At 49.2% G+C, this 21,670-nt stretch overlaps 1 protein-coding gene and 1 long non-coding RNA gene across 6 annotated transcripts in view; both read left to right on the forward strand.

The window, feature by feature from the left end:
* Window positions 1–1,820: 1,820 nt before the first annotated feature.
* Window positions 1,821–4,720, forward strand: LOC116738249. Its single transcript, XR_004343952.1, has 3 exons — window positions 1,821–1,843; window positions 2,972–3,395; window positions 4,529–4,720. It is a non-coding gene; the product is annotated as an uncharacterized LOC116738249 (long non-coding RNA).
* Window positions 4,721–5,884: 1,164 nt separating this feature from the next.
* Window positions 5,885–21,670, forward strand: part of PADI4 (peptidyl arginine deiminase 4) — a 33,855-nt gene continuing 18,069 nt past the window's right edge. For 3 of the 5 annotated variants that reach the window (XM_030325591.2, XM_030325592.2, XM_030325589.2), the window contains exons 1-3: window positions 5,887–6,015; window positions 17,951–18,131; window positions 20,456–20,522. In XM_030325591.2, the coding sequence (XP_030181451.1) occupies window positions 5,924–6,015; window positions 17,951–18,131; window positions 20,456–20,522 (340 nt within the window). In that variant the 5' untranslated portion in view covers window positions 5,887–5,923. Of the gene's footprint in view, window positions 6,016–17,950; window positions 18,132–20,455; window positions 20,523–21,670 lie in introns of all 5 variants that reach the window. The other 2 variants (XM_032594200.1, XM_030325593.2) reach the window with 2 other exon arrangements.

A 21,670-nucleotide genomic window follows, 5' to 3' on the forward strand; every position in this document is an offset into this window, starting at 1 on the left:
CCGTCTAGTGGGTGTCCTCCCCCGGCGTTGGTTATCGGTGCCTGGTGTTCTGGACAAAACCCAACGGAATCCGCCATGTAACAGGCTAAAGAAGAAAACTCATACTGTCGTATTCAATGGGTGGCAAAAGAGCATTTGAAAAAAATCCAATAGACATTCATGATTCAAACTCTCCACAAATTAGAGAGAGGCACTGGGGTGCCCGGAGGGCTCAGTCGGTTGAGCCTCCGACTTCGGCTCAGGTCGTGATCTCATGGTTCGTGGGTTCGAGCCCCGCGTCGAGATCTGGGCTCACAGCTCGGAGCCCGGAGCCTGCTTCGGATTCTGGGTCTCCCTCTCTCTCTGCCCCGCCCCACTCTTACTCTGTCTCTCTCTCCCTCTCTCTCAAAAATAAATAAACATTAAAAAAAAAAGGAAGTAGAGAGGCACTTCCTCAACTAGAAAGAGCATGTACAAAAAAAAAAACACAAAACCACATCTACAGTTATCAACATACTTCATGGTGAAAGACTGAACGCTTCCCCCCACAAGATTGAGAGAAAGATAAGGATGACCAGTCTCACCACTGTTATCCAACCTAGCACTGAAAGTTCTAGCCAGTGGGTGACAAAGCAAGAAAAGAAAGATGTACAAACGAGGAAGGAAGAAATAAAACTACCTCCTACCTCTGTTTGCAAATGCCATAATTATCTATGTAGAAAATGCCGAGGAATCTACCAAAAAAAAAAAAAAAAAAGCCCTCCTAGAACTAATAAGTGAGTTCAGTGAGGTCACAGAATACGAGAGCAACACATAAAACTCACTTGTGTTTTAATATACTAGCAATGAACACGTGGATACTGGAATTAAAAGTACAAGACCATCTATCTACGACCACCCCACCAAAATGAAATCCCTAGATAGAAGTCTAACAAACGTGCGCAAGACTTGTATTCTAGAAGCTCCAAAAGGCTGGCGAAAGAAGCTCTAAATAAGTGGAGAGATGCTGTGTTCGTGGGTCGGAAAGCTTGGCATAGTGAAGTGTTAGTCCTCAGCAAACTGATGCCCGGGTTTTAATGTAGTGCAAGATTGTAGAGATAAGCAAGGTTCTTCTAAAATTACATGGAAAGACAAAGGAACTGGAATAACTAAAACATTTTTGGAAAAGAATCGAGCGGGAGCCTTTAGTCTACCCAATTTCAAGATACGGCTGTAGTAATCAAGACTGTGCTTGGGGGTTGGGGGATAGCCGCGTCGATCGACCGAACAGAACAGAGAACCCAGAAACAGCCCACACAAGGATGGCCAACTGATTTTGGGGCAACATTGCAAAGGTGATTCGACGGAGGAAGGATCGTCATTTCAACAAACGGTTGATGGAGCAAGGATGTATCTTAAACAGTTTTCAGTTCAACAAAATACAGAATTTCTTGTGCACCTGCTCGGTACCAGCACTAAGGGTACAGCAGTGATCACAAAGGCAAGCCCCTGCTTTGGGGGTGTTGACATTCTCGTGGTCACGGTCCCCAAGAGAAATTCTGGGTGTTGGAGAAGGGATGTGGGCACCTGGGGTCGAAGACAGGATAGAAGGCGGCTCCAGAAAAGACTTGCACCCGGCTGCATCCCCCTCTTTCTTCAAAGATGGAATAGTGGAAGGTCACAGGCTTTCGATGCAGGTGGACCTGTGTCCCATCTCCCAGCTCTGCCCAGACGTAATGCTCACCCATCAGTGACTAGTAGGGGTCTTCCCTTCGTCAGGCCAATCTGGAAGATCTGGACACACACCTGGGCTTCAGAGCTCATCGGCTGAGGGACCTGACCAGGAGGCAGCTGTGCGGCGGGCAGAGTGGGACAAGGAGCGAAGGTAAGCCCAAGTGTCCCCACTTGCTGTCTGCATAACCTTGGGTGAGTTACCTAAGCCTTCCAAGACTCAGTTTCCTCATCTGGAAAGTGGGGAGAGCATAACTCAGACATTAAGGTTGATGTGGGGATCTAAGATGAGGTCATGTCAGTGGCCTGGCCCGGGCAGGGGCCGTACCAGGGAGCAGAGCATGTTGGGCAAAGTGGGGTTTGAAACCCATGCAGGGGCCCAGTGACCTTGAGCACGGGGCTTCACTCCTCTGTAGAAACGAGATCCTAAGTCCTGCCCGCTGGGTTAGGGTGAAAGTTGGAAATAATACAGCCAAGGACCTGGAGGCAAGTGTGGAACATAGTGCACGTGTAATAGACTGCAGTCTCTGTTATCACCCTGGGTCCTTGTAAATCTATTTTCAATAAAGCCTAACAGCCTCTAAGAGAGTGCCGGGCACTTAGGAAGCATCTGATAAGTATTTATCGAGTCAAGAGCCGAGTAAGTGAATCTGAACTCTGTGAACGAACGACCCTGGAGAAATGGCTCGGCCGTCCACCCCGAACATAACGTTGCCCTACACCCGTCCCTGCGTCTCGGAGAGTCCCTGACGCCAGGGCCTCTTCCCCAAACAACATCATCACAACTACCTGGAGAAAGGGCATATATCCAGGCCAGTTGCTGGGGCATCAGCTCAGGTGCCGGGGGGCGTCGGGCAACTCTGAACGTCGCCTTACTTCCTGTAAGCTGTGAGCAGCCCCGCTGGTGATTCTGCCTTTCAGTGGGGAGAGGGGCCCCTTCCTGTAGCGGTTCTGGTCTGGGCTTTGAGTCAGCTGCTCTCTTGTGCCAGACCGTTTGCTTCCCAAACTTCCCAAGGTCAATGCCATTTTGGAGATAACAGGCCGGGTTCTGAAGGATCCTCATAGGAAGCTGTCCTCAGCGGCCCCACCCCAGGGTCCAGTGCCGGGCTGGGTGCTGGAGAACACTGCAGTCTTCAGCCACAGGGTTTAGTGAGCACCTACGATGAATCGGAAGCTATTCTAGGTGCTGGTGGTGCAGCCAAGACCTATAGAGGCCTCGTGGCTGATTGGGGGATAGGCATTTGAACACACACACCTAATAATAAGCTGTAACAAATTTCAGGAAAAAACCAAAATGCCCTGTAGGAGAATGAAGAGAAGGAAAGATCAATCCACAAAATCCCTGCAAGTAGCCACAGACCTGGATGCAATTGTGTATCATAACATGGTTTTTATGCCAGAAATCCGCAAACAGCCTTCACGTCCTGCATGGCTGTCGACTAAATCGTGGCTCCCCCCAAATCCGTAAGTTGAAGGCCTCACCCCCAGTGTGGTATTTGCACAGGCGGCTTTTGGTAGGTAATCGGGGTTAGATGAATCATGAGGGTAGAGACATCAGAGAACTAACGGTCTGGGTCTCTCTCTGTCTCTCCCTCCTTCTCTCTCTCTGAGCCACATGCACAGCAAGAAGACGGCTGTGTGCGAGCCAGGAGGAGGGTCCACACCTGAACTGATGCCATGATCCGGGACTTACAGTCTCCAGAACTGTGAGAAAATAAATCTCTGTTGTTTAAGGCCCTCGGCCCAGGGTATTTTTGTTACGGCAGCCAAGCTAAGACAGGGAGCGGCCGGGCAATGGCGCAGCTGGGGCGGGTGGTGCCCCAATGACCCCCAGGTCTGTCTGCCCTCGGGCCACCTGCCCACCGCAGAGCCTTTCATCCCTACTCTGCCACACGAGGGCACGGGAGCCTGCAAAAGGGCATCATGCCCAAGTACGGCTGCTTTCCCCGTGTGAGCGTGTGGAAACGCGTGTGTGTGTGTCACAAGGCTGGTTGCTCACCGCAACCCTGTGAAATAGCAAAACACACCCTCTTTTGTTTCCCATCCTGCTGGTAGCCCCTCTCAGTCTCTGGTGCAGGGTCCTGAGGCTTCTCCCTTCTCCGTCCACACTCATTCCCTAGGGACGCTCTAGACGTTGGCAGACTTGTCATTTCTAAGCCCGATCCTCTCAAACTCCGGGATCATGTGTCCCACGGCCCACGGGACGTCCCCACACAGACTCGGATAGACAGCTCCCGCTCGGCATGGCCGGGACCAAACTCCCAACGGCCACGCCGCCTACAGCTGCCCCTCCCCAGCCCTCCCCCCACAGTGGGTGCCAGGTCTATCCCTCCAGGGGCTCATCCCCACCCCCCCACCTCCCGGACCTTGGATTTCTAGACTCCTCACTTTTCTTGCTGCCCCCCTTCTGGCCCATCTGCAAATCCTATTGGCTGTACTCTCAGGCTATGTCCAGAATCTGACTGCTTCTCACCTCCTCCACTGCCAGCACCCATCATCCACCACCTCCCGGACAGCAGCAGCCTCCTCGCTGCTCTCCCTGTGGTTGACTCCCCCCAGCAGCCAGAGAGATGAGACCATGGGCCTGCCCTGCTCAAAATGTCCCCCTGTCTCCCCAAGTCACTTGGGGTAGAAGCCAAAGTCCTCACAACGCCCGCAAGGCTCTCTGTGCTCCACACCGGCCTCTTATCACTGCCCTCCAGCCCCCCACCCATTTTGCTGCCTTCCAGCCGCACGGGTCTCCTTGCCCTTTCTTGAACCCTCCAGGCACGTCCCTGCCTCAGGGCCTTTGCACTAGTTGCACTGGCCGGTCCCTCAACCTGGAATGTTCTCCCCCCAGGTATTCTCATTGTCACCTTCCTCCAGTCGGCTGAGATGTCACCTCCTCCGATCACCCTTTTGGAAACTGCAATCTCCCCCTTGCCCTGCCCTATTGTTTCATTTCTCCATAACACTCACATGTTATATAATTCACTTATTATATTTATTGCCTACTGGCTCTCTCTTTCTATTACAAGAAAGTTCCATGAAACCAAGACTTTTGTCTGTTTTGTTCTCTTTGTATCCTCAGTGCCCAGAGCAGGGCCTGGCAAACAGGAAGCAATCAATAAATGTTTGTTGAATTAACACAAGTGCTCTGGGCTTGTTCTCTCTGTAGCTTATTCATAGGAAATGTAAACCCTAAAATCCTGAAGCAAAAAAGGGGAGAAGGATAAAGAAGAAAACTACGCCAGGAGACCTAAGGCTCGGGGGTAGAGCCCAACCCTGCCACCGACTTGCTGTGTGAGAGTGGGCATGTCATAGCCCTCTCCGTGCCTAGTCTCCCGTCCACAGGATGACCGGGTCTGGTGACGAGGGCCTTCTCGAGTCTGACAGTTGACAGCCCCCTCCCTCGGCTTCCCTCCAAAACTCAAACTAGTCCTAACCCTATGACCAGCCAGGGAAATTGGGTTTATTAAGACCTGCTGTGTGCAAGTAGCAGTGTGGACGGGTCAGAGCATCAGGTCCGGCCGCATCGGCTTTTGGCTCAGGAAATGGGCTTTGAGCCCCCAAGAAGTCTCCTCCTTATGGCTGGCGGAGCCCCGGGAGTATTATTTAGCTTCCCTGTGCCTCAGTTTCTTCTGTAAAATGGGAATAATAACGACACTGACCTCCGAGAGGTGCCGTGAGAACAAAGCGAGGGAATCACGATTGTGTTTCCCCCCACGGGCCTGCCTCAGCGGGTCATTCCATGCGAGGGGCAGAGACGGCTGCCAGACGCACGGAACATAGCAAGTGGGCCATCACGTGGGTGACCAGCCCGGGGAGACCCGTCCCGAGCCAGCCGTGACCTCCTGGCGACGATCTCCTGAGCCCCCTGCGTTTCTCACCTCTTCCTGATACAGGTGTTGGGCACGGCGAGGCAAGGTGGGAGGGCCCCAGGTGCGCACGGGGCTGTTATGTGAAGATTCAGACCTACGCTCCCCACCCCCGGGCTTCCTGAGCCCCTGGCCCTTCCCAGGAGCCTGCGGGTGTCAGTGCCCTGATTCTGGCATCGTCACTCATACAGGCCCGAGGGGCAGCTCCTGGGCTGGGGAGGGTGGGGAGGACACGCCCCGGGGCCTGCGTGGGGAGGGCTAAGCCGCTGGCCGCAAACCACAGGTGCTGACTCATGGCTCGGCCCCCGGCCGGGCCTTATAAAGGAACCAGCCGAGGGGCTCCCTGCAGCTGGAGGGACAGGCTGGCGGGAGGGACTATGGCCCAGGGCACGGTGATCCATGTGGCCCCGGAGGAGCCCACCTATGCCGTGTGTGTCCTGGGCACCGAAAGTCAGCTGGATGTCTACAGGTGAGCGGGGACATTCGGGGCCGGGGGCGGGGACGGGCCCAGTGATGCTGGATGAGCAGGTTCTGCCGACACAGGATGTGTAGTTGGCTGGGGCTTCCGGCCGCAGCCTCCGTAGCTGCCGCCAAGGGAGAAGCCAGAGGGGAAAGGCTGCGTGGCCCCGGGATGTGCCTGGACTCGAGGCGAGGGTTCCCTAGGGCCTCACCGCAAATGAATGACCACAGGGCCAACAGGACCCTCTCCTTTCGCCGTTGAGGCAACGGAGCTCAGAGAGGGTCTGTGACTTGCCTCACGGCACACAGCAGGCCCACGGCCCCGGAAGGAAGGCTAGGCCCTGGACTTCACGACCCACACCTGGTTCAAGGGGCCGTTTGGCAGCCCCCACCTCTCAGCCGAGCCTCCCTCCAGGTGTGCGTAATAACGCATCCGCGATGGGACAGGCTGTGGCGTGGGAGAGGCTGAGGCCAAGGCCAACTGAGCCTCAGGTTCCTCATCTGTGAAATGGGGATGATATCCACTTCACATGGGGGGTAGAGGGATTAAAGATGAAAGTGTGTAAGAACTCAGCATAGAGCTGGACATACTGTTAGTGGTTTTCATCCATCCATCCATCCAACAAATACCAACTGAACACCTACTATGTGCCAAGCCGGCCCCAGGCTCTGGTTAAACAAGATACGGTCTAGGGACGCTCAGCGGGTGCGCGTGGTCGGTGTCGTTGTCAGTAGAGGTAGCGGCCTCCCCCGGCTTCCTCCCTCCCAGGCCGGACATCTGTGGTCCTCGATGGTGCCCACGGGACTGTCTGGGACATTTCCTTCAAAGTGGCACTGCTGCCTCAACCTGGACCGCGGTAGAGCAGCACCAAAGGGGGAGCCTCCCGGAGACGTGGAGGGGAAGCAGGAGACCGAGAGGCCGAGGGATAAAGGGAAAAGAGAGGCTGGTGTCACCTGAGGCCACCTGCCCCCTCTGAGAGTGAGCTCCTTCTGAGACACAGAGCCCTGTCATTCACCAACCCCCCCCCCCCACCGGACGTCTCACACAGTGATGCCCCAGATTTCCCTCCCACTGCCCACACACAACTCACTCAACGGCCTTAGGAAGGCAGGCGGTGCTGCTATTCCCATTTTACAGAAGAGGAAGCTGAGGCTCTGAGGGGTTAAGTAACCCCCCTGAAGCCACACAGCCCAGAGGTGAGGGAGTTGGGATTCAGACCCAGGCAGCCTGGCTTGGGGACTCCTCCCTCTCCCTTCTTACCTGCCCTTGACCGCAGCCCCCCCACCCCCGCCTAGCCCCGCCTCACGAGGACCTTCTTCCCATCTCCTGTGCAGCCGCCCCACCGACTGCAGTCTGAATTCTCTTCATATGTGTATAAATAGATATATAATTTATTGTCAAATTGGTTTCCATACAACACCCAGGGCTCATTCCAACAGGTGCGCCCTCCTCGATGCCCACCCCCCGCCTCCCCCTGAGAACAAACTGGGGGTTGATGGGGGTTGGGGGGGAGGGGAAAGAGGAGGTGAATTCTCTTCTTGAGACACGCCCTCCTCCCCAGCCCAGCCCCCTGGTCCTCCCCCTGCCGCGTGCATGCCTCCACCCCTTAGCTCAAGCCGAGCCCTCTGCCACTGGGCTCAGAGCCCCCGGGGTGAGAAAAACAGGGCTGGGGGGGGGGGCGCCTGGGTGGCTCAGCGGGCTAAGCATCCGACTCTTGGTTTCGGCTCAGGTCACGATCTCACGGCTCATGAGTTCGAGCCCCACGGTGGGCTCTGTGCCGACAGTGGGGAGCCTGCTTGGGGTTCTCTCCATCCCTCTCTCTCTCTCTGGCCCTCCCTGGCTTGTTCTGTCTATCTCTCTCAAAATAAATACTTACAAAAATTAAAAAAAAAAGACAGCGTTGTAGAGGCAGGAGCAGACCCGGGGCCGTAGGCCCCATATTCCAGAGCTGCTCTTAACAAACGCTGTTTGCGATTTCCGCTCTGCATTTGGAAAAGCTCTTTTCCTGTCATGGGAAATACACTGATGGTATTCCAACAAAATTCCACTGTCCCCCCAGCGTCTCCTTCTCAACAGGTGACCACTCAGTGTGACAGCGGGGAACACGGGCGAGTCTCTGTCTGAGCCTCGGTGTACCCGTCTGTCAAATGGGAACGTTAACATCCACCCTGCCGGCGTGTGGCGAGGATTACAAATGACACAAGTAATCTGGTCCCCCTTCCCACAAAGACTGCGTGATCTCCCGAATTCAAGACTTGCAGACACTGGGTGCTGTGCGGCCGGGGGTCGTTGGGAGGCAAATGCCGGATGTCTGCGCTGTCTCCGCAGAGGCTGGTAGAAAGCGCACGGAGATCAGCTCTGGGTTGTCTTAAAGCAACACACACGGCAGCTCCCCCCCCCCCCACTCACAGTGAAAACCCCTCTGTGCTTATGGAAGCCCCTTGGTCAGGGACCCGAGAGGGTCTGAAACACAGCCGAAGGAAAGGACGTACATCCCAGGTCCAATCCCAGTGGTGCCACTTCCCAGCCGGGCCTCACTGCCCTGAGCCTCCGTTTCCCCATCTGGCACAGAGCGTAGCTGTGAGGCCACAGACCTGCCTGTCTGCGCCCGTCTTCCTGCCCCTGGCGAGGAAGCCACGTGGGGCAGAGCGAGCCGAGGGGAACCCGCCGCGGGCCGGGGGCTGCGTGCGCCCCCCGCTTGGCCCCCCGGCTCGGCCTGCCCGTTGTCGTTTGAGTCCCTTGTTCGTGTTCCTGCTGTTCCGAACGCCCAGCGTGCCCCTCTCCTGTCCTGCGGCTGAGATGACCAGCTCGCCGTCCTTGGAGGCTAAGAACTTGAGGTTGACTTTGCGGGGGTGGCATAAGGGCCCGTGCAGGGTGAACAGCCCACAGAAGGAAACTGGGGAACAGAGACCAGGGGAACGTCGGGAGAAAGATGAGTTTCTTTTTCATCTGCTGCTTCTCGGTCCTGCAAAACTTACTTCAAAAATTGATCTCCTCCTGGGGCGCCTGGGTGGTTCAGTCAGTTAGGGGTCCGACTCTTGGTTTCGGCTCAGGTCGTGATCTCACTGTTTGTGGGATCCAGCCCTGTGTTGGGCTCTGTGCTGACAGCGTGGAGCCTGCTTGGGATTCTCTCTCCCTCCCTGTCTCGCGGCCCTTCCCCTGCTTGCGTGCACGTGCACTGTCTCTCAAACTACATGCACACATAAACAAACATTAAAAAAAAAAAATCTCCTGAAAGAAAATATCAAAATGTCAATGATTGTCTCTAAGTTGGTAAGATTCCATTCTCTTCTAGGCAACTCCTCCCTCCCTCCCTTCCTCCCTCCCTTCCTCCCTCCCTTCCTCCCTCCCTTCCTCCCTCCCTTCCTCCCTCCCTTCCTCCCTCCCTTCCTTCCTTCCTTCTTTCCTTCCTTCCTTCCTTCCTTCCTTCTTTCCTTCCTTCCTCCTTCCCTCCCTTCCTTTCCTTCCTTCCTTCCTTCCTTCCTTCCTTCCTTCTTTCCTTCCTTCCTCCCTTCTTTCCTTCTTTCCTTCCTTCCTCCTTCCCTCCCTTCCTTTCCTTCCTTCCTTCCTTCCTTCCTTCCTTCCTTCCTTCCTTCCTTCCTTTCTCCCTTCTTTCCTTCCTTCCTCCCTTCCTTCCTTCCTTCCTCCCTTCCTTCCTCCCTTCCTCCCTTCCTCCTTTCCTTCCTCTGTCTGTCTCTCCCCTACTTTCTTCCTTGTTAGCCTCATATTAATGATTTATCACTGTGGGACAAATTGCCCCAAACCCAGTGGCTTGAAACAATATCGGCTATTCTCTCGCCTTGTCTGTGGGGCAGGACTCCTGTGTGGCTTCCTGGGTCCTCCGCTTTGGGGCACCAGTGGGGGACACGGAGACACTGTCCAGGTGTCAGTGGAGCCATAGTCATGTTAGCAAGCCTGTTCACATAGATGTTGGCAGGACTCGGTTCCCCGTGGGCTGGACGCCTCCCTCGGTTGTTTGCCATCTGGGCCTCTCCATAGCTCACAACCTGGCAGCTGACTTCTCAAGGTGAGGAAGCCAAGGAGAGAGGGGTGAGGGAGAGAGGCAGAGAGAAAGTCTTTTGTAACCTCAACCACAGAAGTGACAACCCATTGCTTTTGCCATTTTCCATTGGTTAGAAGGCCGTCACTAGGCCCTTCCCACCCTCAGGAGGAGGGATTTACAGGAGGGCATGAGCACCAGAGGTGGAATTATTGGGGGCCATGTTCAAAGACTGCCTATCACGTACTTTTCCTAATTCTCTATAAGGAATACATGCAGCTTTTGATACAAAGAAGGAGAATTTTACGACAAAAATAAAAATGGAAAATGCAATCATAACACTCATATTCTTGTGACCTTGTGGAGTCAGCTTTCCGTCCCCAGGCTCCCCAGGGAGCCTTCCATAGTTTGGATCTGCTGCCATTACTAGTCCTTCCACGGTCTATGGGTCACTCACTGGTACAGAAAGTACACTCTCAGACATATCTCCTGGGGTACATGCTCCAGGGATGCCCTGGGGTGTCTGTCTAGAGGTGGAATCGTTGGGTTTGAGGGGCCAATGTCTGACTTCATAGGAGAACACCCAGTTGTTTTACAGAGTGGTTAACTTCACACCCCCATAAGCAGTGTGTTAGAGTTGACGTTGAACCATATTGTCTATGGCATTATTTTTCACCAGTCAGGTTGGCGTATACTCCTGTGTTACTATGGTCTGGATATTTTTGTTTCCTTACTTATTAGTGAGATGGAGTGAGTCTTCACATGTTTATCATCCTTTTCTGTTTCAACCTCTGTGAATGCCTGTTTATGTCTTTGGCCATTTTTTTCTATTGCGTTACCTGTCTTTTTCATATTGATTAGCCCGAGTTCTTTACATATTGTGGGTGCTAAGCCTTTTTGGTTTTATGTCATGAATATCTTCTCCTTAGATTATGCTAGTCTTTTCACTTCATGGTGTCTTTTGGTAAACAGAAGACAGTTATTCTCATTTAGTTGAACTTACAATCTTTAATATTTATTAGTTTTGTGTTTTGTTTGAGAAATGGTATAAAAATGCTGCAACATCTTTTTTTAAAAGATCAAACACCTGTTTATGACAAGACTTTCAGTAAACCTAGAGGGGAATTTCCTCAGCTTGATAAAGACTATTTACAAAAAACCTACAGCTAACATCACACCTAATGGTGAGAAATTTGCAGCTTTCCCACTAAAATCAGGAGCAAGGCGAAGATGTCCCCTCTTACCACCGCTTTTCAACATCATACTAAAATTCCTAATAAGTGCAATGAGACTAGAATGGGAAAGAAGAGAGATACAAATTGGAAAGAAAGAAATAAGCCTCTCTTCATTTGCAGGTCACATGATCGTCTTTGTAGAAAATCCAAACACATTAACAATAACAACAAAAAACAAACCTTCTAAAACTATGACAAGGCTGTAGGATACAGTGTTAATGTGGAAAAGTCCATCATGTTCCTACATACTGCCAACAAACAAGTGAAATTTGAAGTTTAAAAACATGATACCATCTATATTTGCACTCCCCCCCCAAATTTAATACTTAGCTATAAATCTACTAAAACCTATATGAGGAAACTACAAAACTCTGATGAAAGAAATCAAAGAAGTAAATAAATGGAGAGATAGTCCATGTTCATGGATAGGAAGATTCAATATTGGCAAGATGTGAGTCCTTCCCAACTTGATCTATAGATTCAATGCAATCCCATTTTGTGGGTATCAACAAACTGATTCTAAAGTTGATATGAAGAGGTAAAAAAGATCAGAATAGCCAACAGAGTATTAAAGGAGAAGAATAAAGTTGGAGGACTGACACTATATTATAAAGACTTCTTATAAAGCTACAGTGATCAAGTCAGTGTGGTATTGGCAAAGGAACAGAGAAATAAATAAATGGAACAGAATAGAGAGCCCAGAAATGGACCCACATAAATACATCAACTGACCTTTGGCAAAAAAGCAAAGGCAACACAACAGGGGAAAAAAAGTAGTTTTTTCAACAAATGGTACAACGACTGGACATCCACCTCCAAAAAAGGAATCTAGATACAGACCTTATATCATTCACAAAAATTAACTCAGAACAGGCCATAGACCTAAATGTAAAACAGAGAACTATAAAATTCTCAGAAGGTAACATAAGAGAAAATCTAGATGAATTTGGGTTTGGCAATGGCTTTTTAGATACAACCCCAAGGGCGTAATCCAGGAAAGAAAGAATTGACACGTTGGACTTCATTAAAATGGAAAAGTTCTGCTCTAAAAAAGACTGTCAAGTGGATAGAAAGACAAACCACAGGCTGGGAGAAAATATTTACAAAAGATATATCTGGTAAAGGATTGTTATCCGAAACATACAAAGAACTCTTAATAACAAACAACCTGGTTGAAAATGGGCTAAAGCTCTTAACAGACACCTGGCCAAAAAAAAAGATACACAGATGGCAGGTAAGTGTGTGAAAAGATGCTCCACGTGATATGTCATCGGGGAAATGAAAAATAAAGCAATCATGAGATGCCACTCCACTAATGCCATTCCATTAGAATGGCCAAAATCCAGAACACGGAGAACACCAAATGCTGGAGAGGATGTGGAAGGACGGGAACTCTCATTTCATTGCTGGTGATAATGCAAAATGGTACAGCCACTTTGGAAGACAGTTTGGTGGTTTCCTGCAAAACTAAACATACTCTTAACCATACAGACCAGTAACTGCGCTCCTTGGTATTTACCCAAAGGGGTTGAAAACTTACGTCCACACAAAATTTGCACACAGACGTTTATAGGAGATTTATTCATAATTGCCCGAACTCGGAAGCAACCAAGAAGTCTTTCAGTAGGTGAATGGATAAACCAATGGTACATCCAGACAATGGAATATTATCCAGTGCTAAAAAGAGGTGAGCTCTCAAATCATGAAAAGACATGGAGGAAACTTAAATTCATGTTACTAAGAAAGAAGCCAATCTAAAAGAAGCCTACTATACGATCCCGACTATGTAACATTCTGGAAAAGAGAAAACTATGGCAGCAGTAAAAACTCAGTGGTTGCCAGGGGTTGGGAGGAAGGAGGAATGGTCAGAGCACAGAGGATTTTTAGGGCAACGACACTACTCTGTATGATACCATCATGGTGGATACATGTCATTGTGCATACGTTTGTTTAAGACCATGGAATGTACAACACCAAGAGTGAAATGTAATGTAAACTGTAGACTTTGGGTGATTATGATATATCAATGGAGGTCTATCAATTTTAATGAATGTACCACTCCAGTGGATGATGTTGATAATGGGGGAGACTGTATGTAGGGGTAGGGAGCAGGAGCTATATGGGAAATCTCTGTACCTTCCTCTCAATTTTGCTGTGAACCTAAAACTTCTCTAAAAAACAAAATCTATTGAAAAAAAATTCAAATTTTTGCCTTTCATATGTAAGTCTTAAATCCCCCTGCAGCTTGTTTTTGTATATGCTGTGAGGATGGGATCGACTGAATTATTCATCCCATTTAACTATTTTCCATATGGGCATTCAGTTGTCCCAGCACCATTTGCACAACCTTACATAATCTTACAAAATCTTACCTTGCCCACTTGTCTGCAAGACCACTGTGTCACAGGTCAAGTAGAATCTCTCTTAAGTTACAACTGTCATTTGTCCCTGCCTGAGCCGTTATAGTGCCATCCTTGGCTTTCTGGTAAATTCATATCTGGTAGAGAAAGTTCCTCACATTTTGCTTCTTGTCTATGAGGAATACTTTGATTACCTTAACCCCTTGGTTTTCTGCATAAATCTTGGAATCAACTTGTCAAGTTCTATGAAAAGCCCTACAATTCCATTGAATATATAAATTCATTTGGAGCAAATTCAAATCGTAATGATATTAGGCCTTCCTAACCATGTTTGTGGTACTTCTTTCTATTAATTTGGGTCTTCTCTAAAGCTTTCAATAGGCTTGTTTTTCTCCATAAAATTATTTAAAATTATTTTTTAAAATTATTTTTTTCTAACTATTTATTGCTGGTGTCCAGAAATGCAACTGAATTTTGCCTCTCTGCCTCACTATCTTATTACATTCTTTGTATTTCTTTTGAATTTAAATTTTAAAATGTTTGGGGGAGGCTTCAGATAATCATGCCATGAAGTTTTTGTTACCTTTTATTAACTATCTACAAAATAATCTGTTTTTCCTGTCGTGATGTTTCTTTCTTAGTTTTCAAAATTTTTTTTCTCCTTGATCAATCTTGCCAGAGGTTTATCAGTTGTTTTAGTCTATTTTGGCTTTGTTGATTTACTTGTTTTATATTTCAGATTTCCACCATCTTTATTTTCTTTATTTTGGGAAATTACATTCTACTTTATTTGTCTATTTTTTTTCTAAATACTTACTTATTAGCTTTTCTCTTCTTTTTGGAGATATAGGCCTGTAAGGCACAAAGCAACACCTTCAGTTCCCCCAAAAGTTTTCAAATATAGTATGTTAACTGTTGCTGTAAGTATTATTATTGAATTTCTGTTAATTGTCCTTTGACTTGTAAGTTATCTAGAAGTCTGGTTTTTAAGTTTTCATATGTATGGGACTTTTTTGGTAAGTTTTTAAATATTTTATTTATTTTTGAGAGCGAGAGAGACAGAGTATGAACAGGGGCGGGGCAGAGAGAGAGGGAGACACAGAATCTGAAGCAGGCTCCAGGCTCTGAGCTGCCAGTACAGAGCCCGATGTGGGGCTTGATCCCACAAACTGTGAGATCATGACCTGAGTCAGAGTAGGAAGCTTAACTGAGTGAGCCACCCAGGCACCCCTCAAATGTGTGGGACTCTTAGCAATGGACTTTATGTTAGTGACTCCTAACCTAGTTACGTTCTGATCGAAGAATATGCTACCTACCCTGTATGTGACCTATCCTTTAACATTTGTTGCCCTTATTTTGATGGCCAATGATGTGATTAATGTTTTTTTGGTGTTCCATGTGTGCTTTGTTTGAGAAAATGTATATTCACTAGTTGTGGAGCAAAGAATTCTAGGTATGTCTACCAAATCAAGCTTGTTAATCATGTTACTAATTGTTTGTCTGCTTAATCCATTGTTAACTGAGAAAGACTTGAAGTTTTTAACTATGATGATGGGTTTGTCAGCTTCTCCCTGTATTTCTATCAAATTTTGCCTTATATGTATATTGGGGCTATGTTGTTAGGTGCATATAACTTTAGAATATGTTCTAAGTGAGTTGAACCTTAAATTAATAGGCTGTGATCCTCTCTATTGCTAATAGTGTGTTTTTCATCTAGGGGGTGCCTGGGTGGCTCACTGGGTTGAGCATTTGACTCTTGATTTCAGCTCAGGTATGATCCCAAGGTTGTGGGATCAAACCCTGCCTCAGGCTCTGTACTGAGCCTGGAGCCTGCTTGAGATTCTCTCTCCCCCCCCCTCTGCCCCTCTCCCCTGCTCATGCTCTCTCTCTCTCAAATAAACAAATAGGGATGCTTGGGCGGCTCAGTCAGTTAACTTCGGCTCAGGTCACGATCTCAAGGTTCATGGGTTTGAGCCCCATATCAGGCTCTGTGCTGACAGCTCAAAGCCTGGAGCCTGCTTCAGATTCTGTGTCTCCCTCTCTCTCTGCCCCTTCTCCGCTCACACTCTGTCTCTCTCTCTCTCAAAAATAAATAAACATTAAAAAAGCAAGTAAATATATAAATAAAAATAAAAACAATAAAATAAACAAATAAATAAATAAAAATTAATTTAGCCTGATACTAATATACTCACCCCAGGTTCTCTTTTGGTCAGTATTGGCTTAATGTATGTTTTTTCCTTTTCTTTAAATTTCATCTTTTCTGGATCCTTATATTTTAGGTGTATCTCTTACAAATATAACATAACTGAGTTTTGTTTCTTTAACTCAACTCTCTTTTAACTAGTAGCATTGATACCTTGACATTTCTTTTGATTATTTATATATCTGGATTTATTTTTGCCTTTTTTTGCATTTTTATTTGTACGATTTTTTTCTGTTGCCTTTTTGCTCTTTCGTTTCCTTTTTGAATGGAATTTTTCTGTTCATTTTTTAGTAATGCTTTTTCTGCACGTGTAGAAATTTATGAACTCCATTTCTCTTATTTTGGTGAATACCTTTACATTTTAATCACAAAGTTTTAACTCTATAAAATCTAGAATTGAACACTCTCTTAATTCCATCTTTAATCAAGTACCTCAGAATGCTTAAACTCCCATCAACCCTCCCAATTTACATCCTGCTTTTTTTTAATCCCACAACTTGTATGTTTTCATAACCTTTTTAAAATACAGACAATAGGGTGCCTGGGTGGCGCAGTCAGTTAAGCGTCCGACTTCAGCCAGGTCACGATCTCGCAGTCCGTGAGTTCGAGCCCCGCGTCAGGCTCTGGGCTGACGGCCCAGAGCCTGGAGCCTGTTTCCGATTCTGTGTCTCCCTCTCTCTCTGCCCCTCCCCCGTTCATGCTCTGTCTCTCTCTGTCCCAAAAAATATTATTATTTGAAAAAAATATTAAAAAAAATACAGACAATATTTGTTTCAATTTACCAAAGTAGTTACCATTTTATTTGCTTACCATTGTTTCTTGCATCTCAGACCAGTTTTCTGGGATCAGACCTATTTTTCTTAAAGTACATCTTTAGAAGCGGCGTTGGTGAAAGTATTTTTAAACAATTGTTTTCTTAATCTGCAAATGTCTTTATTAAAATATAATTTTGGGGTGCCTGGGTGGCTCAGTCAGTTAAGCATCTGACTTTGGCTCAGGTCACGATCTCATGGTTCACGCGTTTGAACCCCGTGTCAGGCTCTGTGCTGACAGCTCAGAGCCCGGAGCCTGCTTCGGATTCTGTGTCTCCCTCTCTCTCTGCCCCTCCCCAGCTCGCACCCTGTTTCTCTCTGTCTCTCAGAAATAAACATTAAAGAAATGTAAAAAAATAATAAATCAAATATAGTTTTGTGGGGCACACAATTCTACGTTAACGGTTATTTCTTCAAAGTACTTTGAAGCTGTTATTCAACTGTCCTCCAGACTTTATTGTTGCGACCGGGAAGCCGGCTTTCAATCTAATGATTATTCCTTTGTAGATGATCTGACTTTTCTTTCTGGATACCTTTTACATCTTCTCCTTGGTTTGGGTGTTCCTCAATTTAAGCACGTGATGTGTGTGTGTGTGCACGTGCACACAGAGAAGGGAGTCCTTGGAGATCTCCCTTATGTCTCAGGGTCTCAGCGATGCTCTGCGAAGCATATCTTTTTTTTTAATTTTTTTTTAACATTTATTTGAGACAGAGAGAGACAGAGCATGAACGGGGGAGGGTCAGAGAGAGAGGGAGACACAGAATCTGAAACAGGCTCCAGGCTCTGAGTGGTCAGCACAGAGCCCGATGCAGGGCTCGAACTCACGGACCGCGAGATCATGACCTGAGCCGAAGACGGGCGCTTAACCGACTGAGCCACCCAGGCGCCCCTCTACAAAGCATATCTCAATCGTGATCCGGTTGTTTCGTAAGAGGAAGGTCCTTCAGAGTACCGGTCGGCCGTATTCCAGAAGCAGGAGTCCGTGTGATCGTTTATCTACGCACAAGCCCACGTGTAAGCGCTTGCGTGGTGTAAACCCCTGTGCGCACACATCCGTGTGTGTGCCTTTGGTGGGCACGTCCCTCTGCGATTCTCCTAGTTCAAGCGTAAGCCCTTCGGCTCAGGGGCTTTTCTGTTTCTCACCACCTCCCGGCAAGCTCACGGTGCCCACCCCACGCCCCCCGCCACCGCCCTGCCCCGTGGTCAGGGCCGACTGGCTGCCACCTGGCGTTTACGCCTGTTGGGGGAAAGGGAGAACGCTGGGGCATCAGTGGTGACCCAGGCCCGCCTCACTGTACCCCCCTGTCCTCCCCAACGGTCTCTTCCACAGCTCTGCCCCCATGGGCTGCACGTCCTTCAGCATCAGTGCCTCCCCAGGAGTGATCGTGGACGTTGCCCATGGCCCTCCAGCCAAGAAGAAATCCAAGGGCTCCTCCAAGTGGTCCCTGGACCCGAGGCTGGAGGTGAGCCTGAGGGTGAGAGATGCCAGCAGCAGCACAGGAGACCAAAAGGTGAGTGTGGCAGGGGCGGGGGTGGGACGTGTGGGAGGAGGCCAGCCAGTGGCATCAGGTCTGCTACTCACAGGCTGTCCCGCATTGACCCCCAGCCCCCGCCCCGGCAGGGGTCTCTATCCTCCTCCTCCCCGGGTATCTATGACGACCGTCGCGGCCACGGCAGCCTCACAACGTACGGGTGCCAGGGGGTTGCGGAGGCCAGGGTTTTTATTCGATCCGTCCGTTCAGCAAATGTTTACTGTTCACCTACTACATGCCAGGCACTGCCGGGCACTGGAGACACAGAAGGGATTAAGATAGGCGAGGCTGCAGACCGCACGGGGCTTACAAGCCAGATCAAACACAGGTAAGCAATTGGGAACGGTAGCGTGTGCTGGGAGGCCACGGCCAGGCAGCCCACTCGTTTCCTGTGGCTGCTGAACCAATGACCGCGCACTATATCAGCTCAAGTCAACGGAAATCTATTCCCTCTGGAGGACAGAAGTCCAAAATCAAGGTGTCCGTACAGCTGCCCTCCCGCCGGAGGCTCTAGGGGAGACCCCGTTCTTTGCTTCCTCCGGCTTCCTAGACCTGTGGCCCTGTCACTCCAGTGCCTGCCTCCGTGGTCTCGTCCCCCCCTCCTCAGGCTGTCAAATCTCCCTCTTCCTCACTCTTAAGAAGGACGCTTGTCACTGGATTTAACAAGACCCTTCACTTAATTACCTCTGCAAAGACCTTTTCTCCAAATAAGGTCACGTTCGCAAGTTCCAAGACGTATCTTTGTGGGGACGGCTGTTCAACCCATTGCACGTCCCTTTAACCGTAGATGAGCTCAGGAGGAGCCTCCGGGGTTCCCCAAGAGATCGGGGCCAATGAGCACTTGTTTCCAGAAGGACAGGCCAAGCGGTCGTCCCCTTGGGATGGAGCGTTGTTGCCTGCCATCGGAGCAGAGAGTCTGGGCCCTAAAGTAGGTCGGTGAGGGTGCAATCAGGGAAAACTTCCTGGAAGAAGTGGCAAGCTGACGGATGGTAGAAATGACCCGCCTAAGAGAGGGAAAGCGGAGTGGGAACTCTACATGGGATACGCGGCCTGTGTGCACCCTCTAGATGAGGAGATGGTCAGGCGTGTGTTGGGGAAACTGAGGAAGATATGCATGGCAAGAAAAGAGGGTGAGGAGGAGAGCGGGGGAGAGAGGGAGCCAGCGTCAGAGGGCTTGGCATCAGGCACCTCATTTTCTGAGGGCAACAGGAAGCCAGTGACAACCTGTCATCCAGGGAGTAACAAGTCTGCATTTGTCTTAGAAAGTCCCCACTGGCTGCCGCGTCCAGAGTAGATTGGATCCAGGCAGTAGACTGGAGGCTGATGCCCCGGTCTAGACGCGAGGTGATGGCGGCTGTAACCCCTCCCTGGATCCCCACTATCTACAGGACAGACCCAAACACCTCAGTCCATCCCCTCAGAGCATCGCTTCTTGGGGTCACAGCTCTGCGCGTTTGCTTTGGGGAGCAAACCCTCTGCCATTTTGCTCAAAAGTGTCAATCTTGACGCTCCGCCCCGCCCCCCCCCATGACCAGGGTGAGCCAATCAGATCCACTCTTCCTGGATTTTTGAACCCTGGGTACGTTGTGGGGGGGTGCAGGGTGGATGGAAGAGACCGGCTCCCATCTAAAACTCCCCCCTCTCAGATCCTCCAAGGGTCGGGCTCCAGCCTTTCCAAGGTCTGGCTCTTTGCGTCCCTGAGTGGCTTACAGCCAGCGCTCTCTCCGATGCCGTCTCCACCACGTCTCCAGCTGCGGAGCCCCTACTCCTCTTCCAGGGTCCACCTTACAGGGTACCCCCCCCCCCCATATGGCCTCCGCAGGCTCAGCCCTTCCATTTCTGGGATCCCATAGGTCCCACTTCTTTTAAAAACAATTTTTTTTTTAAGGTTTATCCATTTTTCAGAGTGGAGAGCGAGAGCGAGAGCAGGGGAGGGGCAGAGAGAGAGGGAGACACCGAATCTGAAGCAGGCTCCGGCTCTGAGCCATTAGCACAGAGCCCAACGCCCGGGCTGGAAGCCACCAACTGCAAAATCATGACCTGCGCTGAAGTCGGTCGCTTGACCGACTGAGCCCCCCAGGCGCCACCCCCCCCATAGGGCCCACTTCTAAGCATTGTGGTCATCTGACTACTTTGCTGCCCCCTCTGCTCCCATCAGTTGGGGTGCTCCTTACAGGCTGGGATCCCTTCTTGTTCATCCTGGTCTCTGCAACATCCCACCCTGAGCTGGCACAGAGCAGGGGTCTAGTTAGTGTTTGTTGAATGACTAAGAGAAGACATTCATGGTTTGCTCTGCCTTTTAGGTCCAGATTTCATACTATGGATCGAAGACCAGCCCGATCCAAGCCCTGCTCTATGTCACTGGTGTCGGTAAGTGAACACCAGGATCTTGGGGTCCCACTGCCCCCCTACACACACACACACACACACACACACACACACACACACACACCACCCTTGCAAGGCATCTCTCCGGGAGAAACTACACACTGGATCTTACTTTAGACTGAGCAGAAAAAAGGGACAATTTCTGGCTAGTCGTGCATCTGGTGGTTCATAAATATCCCCTCCCCCATCAGTGAACCATAAAGAAATTCCCCGAGGGGTAGGGGAGGGAAGGCATTTACAGAGTGTGCAATGACACGTTAATATTTTCTCAACTTAGGAAGTGCTACATATACTTTCCATATATGAGCCTCTATACCTTTTGATACTTCAAATATTTATAAGAAAAGCAGATGATGACAGTCTTATACAATAATAGATAGACCAATGTTCCCCAAATGCCACGACTTAACCTCCCGTCTTTGCCATTCTGCCGTACCGATGATCTGCCTAGACTCATATTTATTTAATATTCTTCTTTAAATAAAGTATATTTTCTAACTTGACCTCATCATAGACGATAATTTTATAAGATTGTTGTTGCCATTTAAACGCGCATTAAATATATGAAAGGCATGTGAAAACGTCACGTTTCATTTCATTAATGGGTTTCATTCATTAACAAATCAATTTCATGCATTGATATACGCTTATTTCATGAGTATGCATTTTAATAATATGAACGATATAGCACTGATTCTATACCGGGCGCTGTGCTGAGACTTTACATTTAAACCATATAACAACCCAGTGAAATTGGTACTGTTACAGCCCATTTGACAGATGAGGAAACTGAGGCACAAGAGGCCGACAGAGCTGCCTAAGTTCCTGCAGCCGGTTAGTGAAGGAGCCGGGAAATGCAGAGCATTCAACTCTATGCTGCTCTGACCCGACTACCACATGACCGTGGATGTGTTTAAAAGCTCATCCAGGTCAACTTCACACTGTGAGCTCACAAGGTCATTACATATACCCTATGGAACACCTTGCAGATGTGACCACACGTGCTGATGAGAGGGTGGGAGGGATTTAGAAACAGGTGTATGCTTTCTCGGACTTGGCATTTGCATAGAGAGGGGTATGTCTGGGGCCATGATTTGTCCCCAGCACGGTCATAATGCACATAAAGAAGA

Source organism: Lynx canadensis, chromosome C1, assembly GCF_007474595.2.
Source record: "Lynx canadensis isolate LIC74 chromosome C1, mLynCan4.pri.v2, whole genome shotgun sequence".
Taxonomy (NCBI): domain Eukaryota; kingdom Metazoa; phylum Chordata; class Mammalia; order Carnivora; family Felidae; genus Lynx; species Lynx canadensis.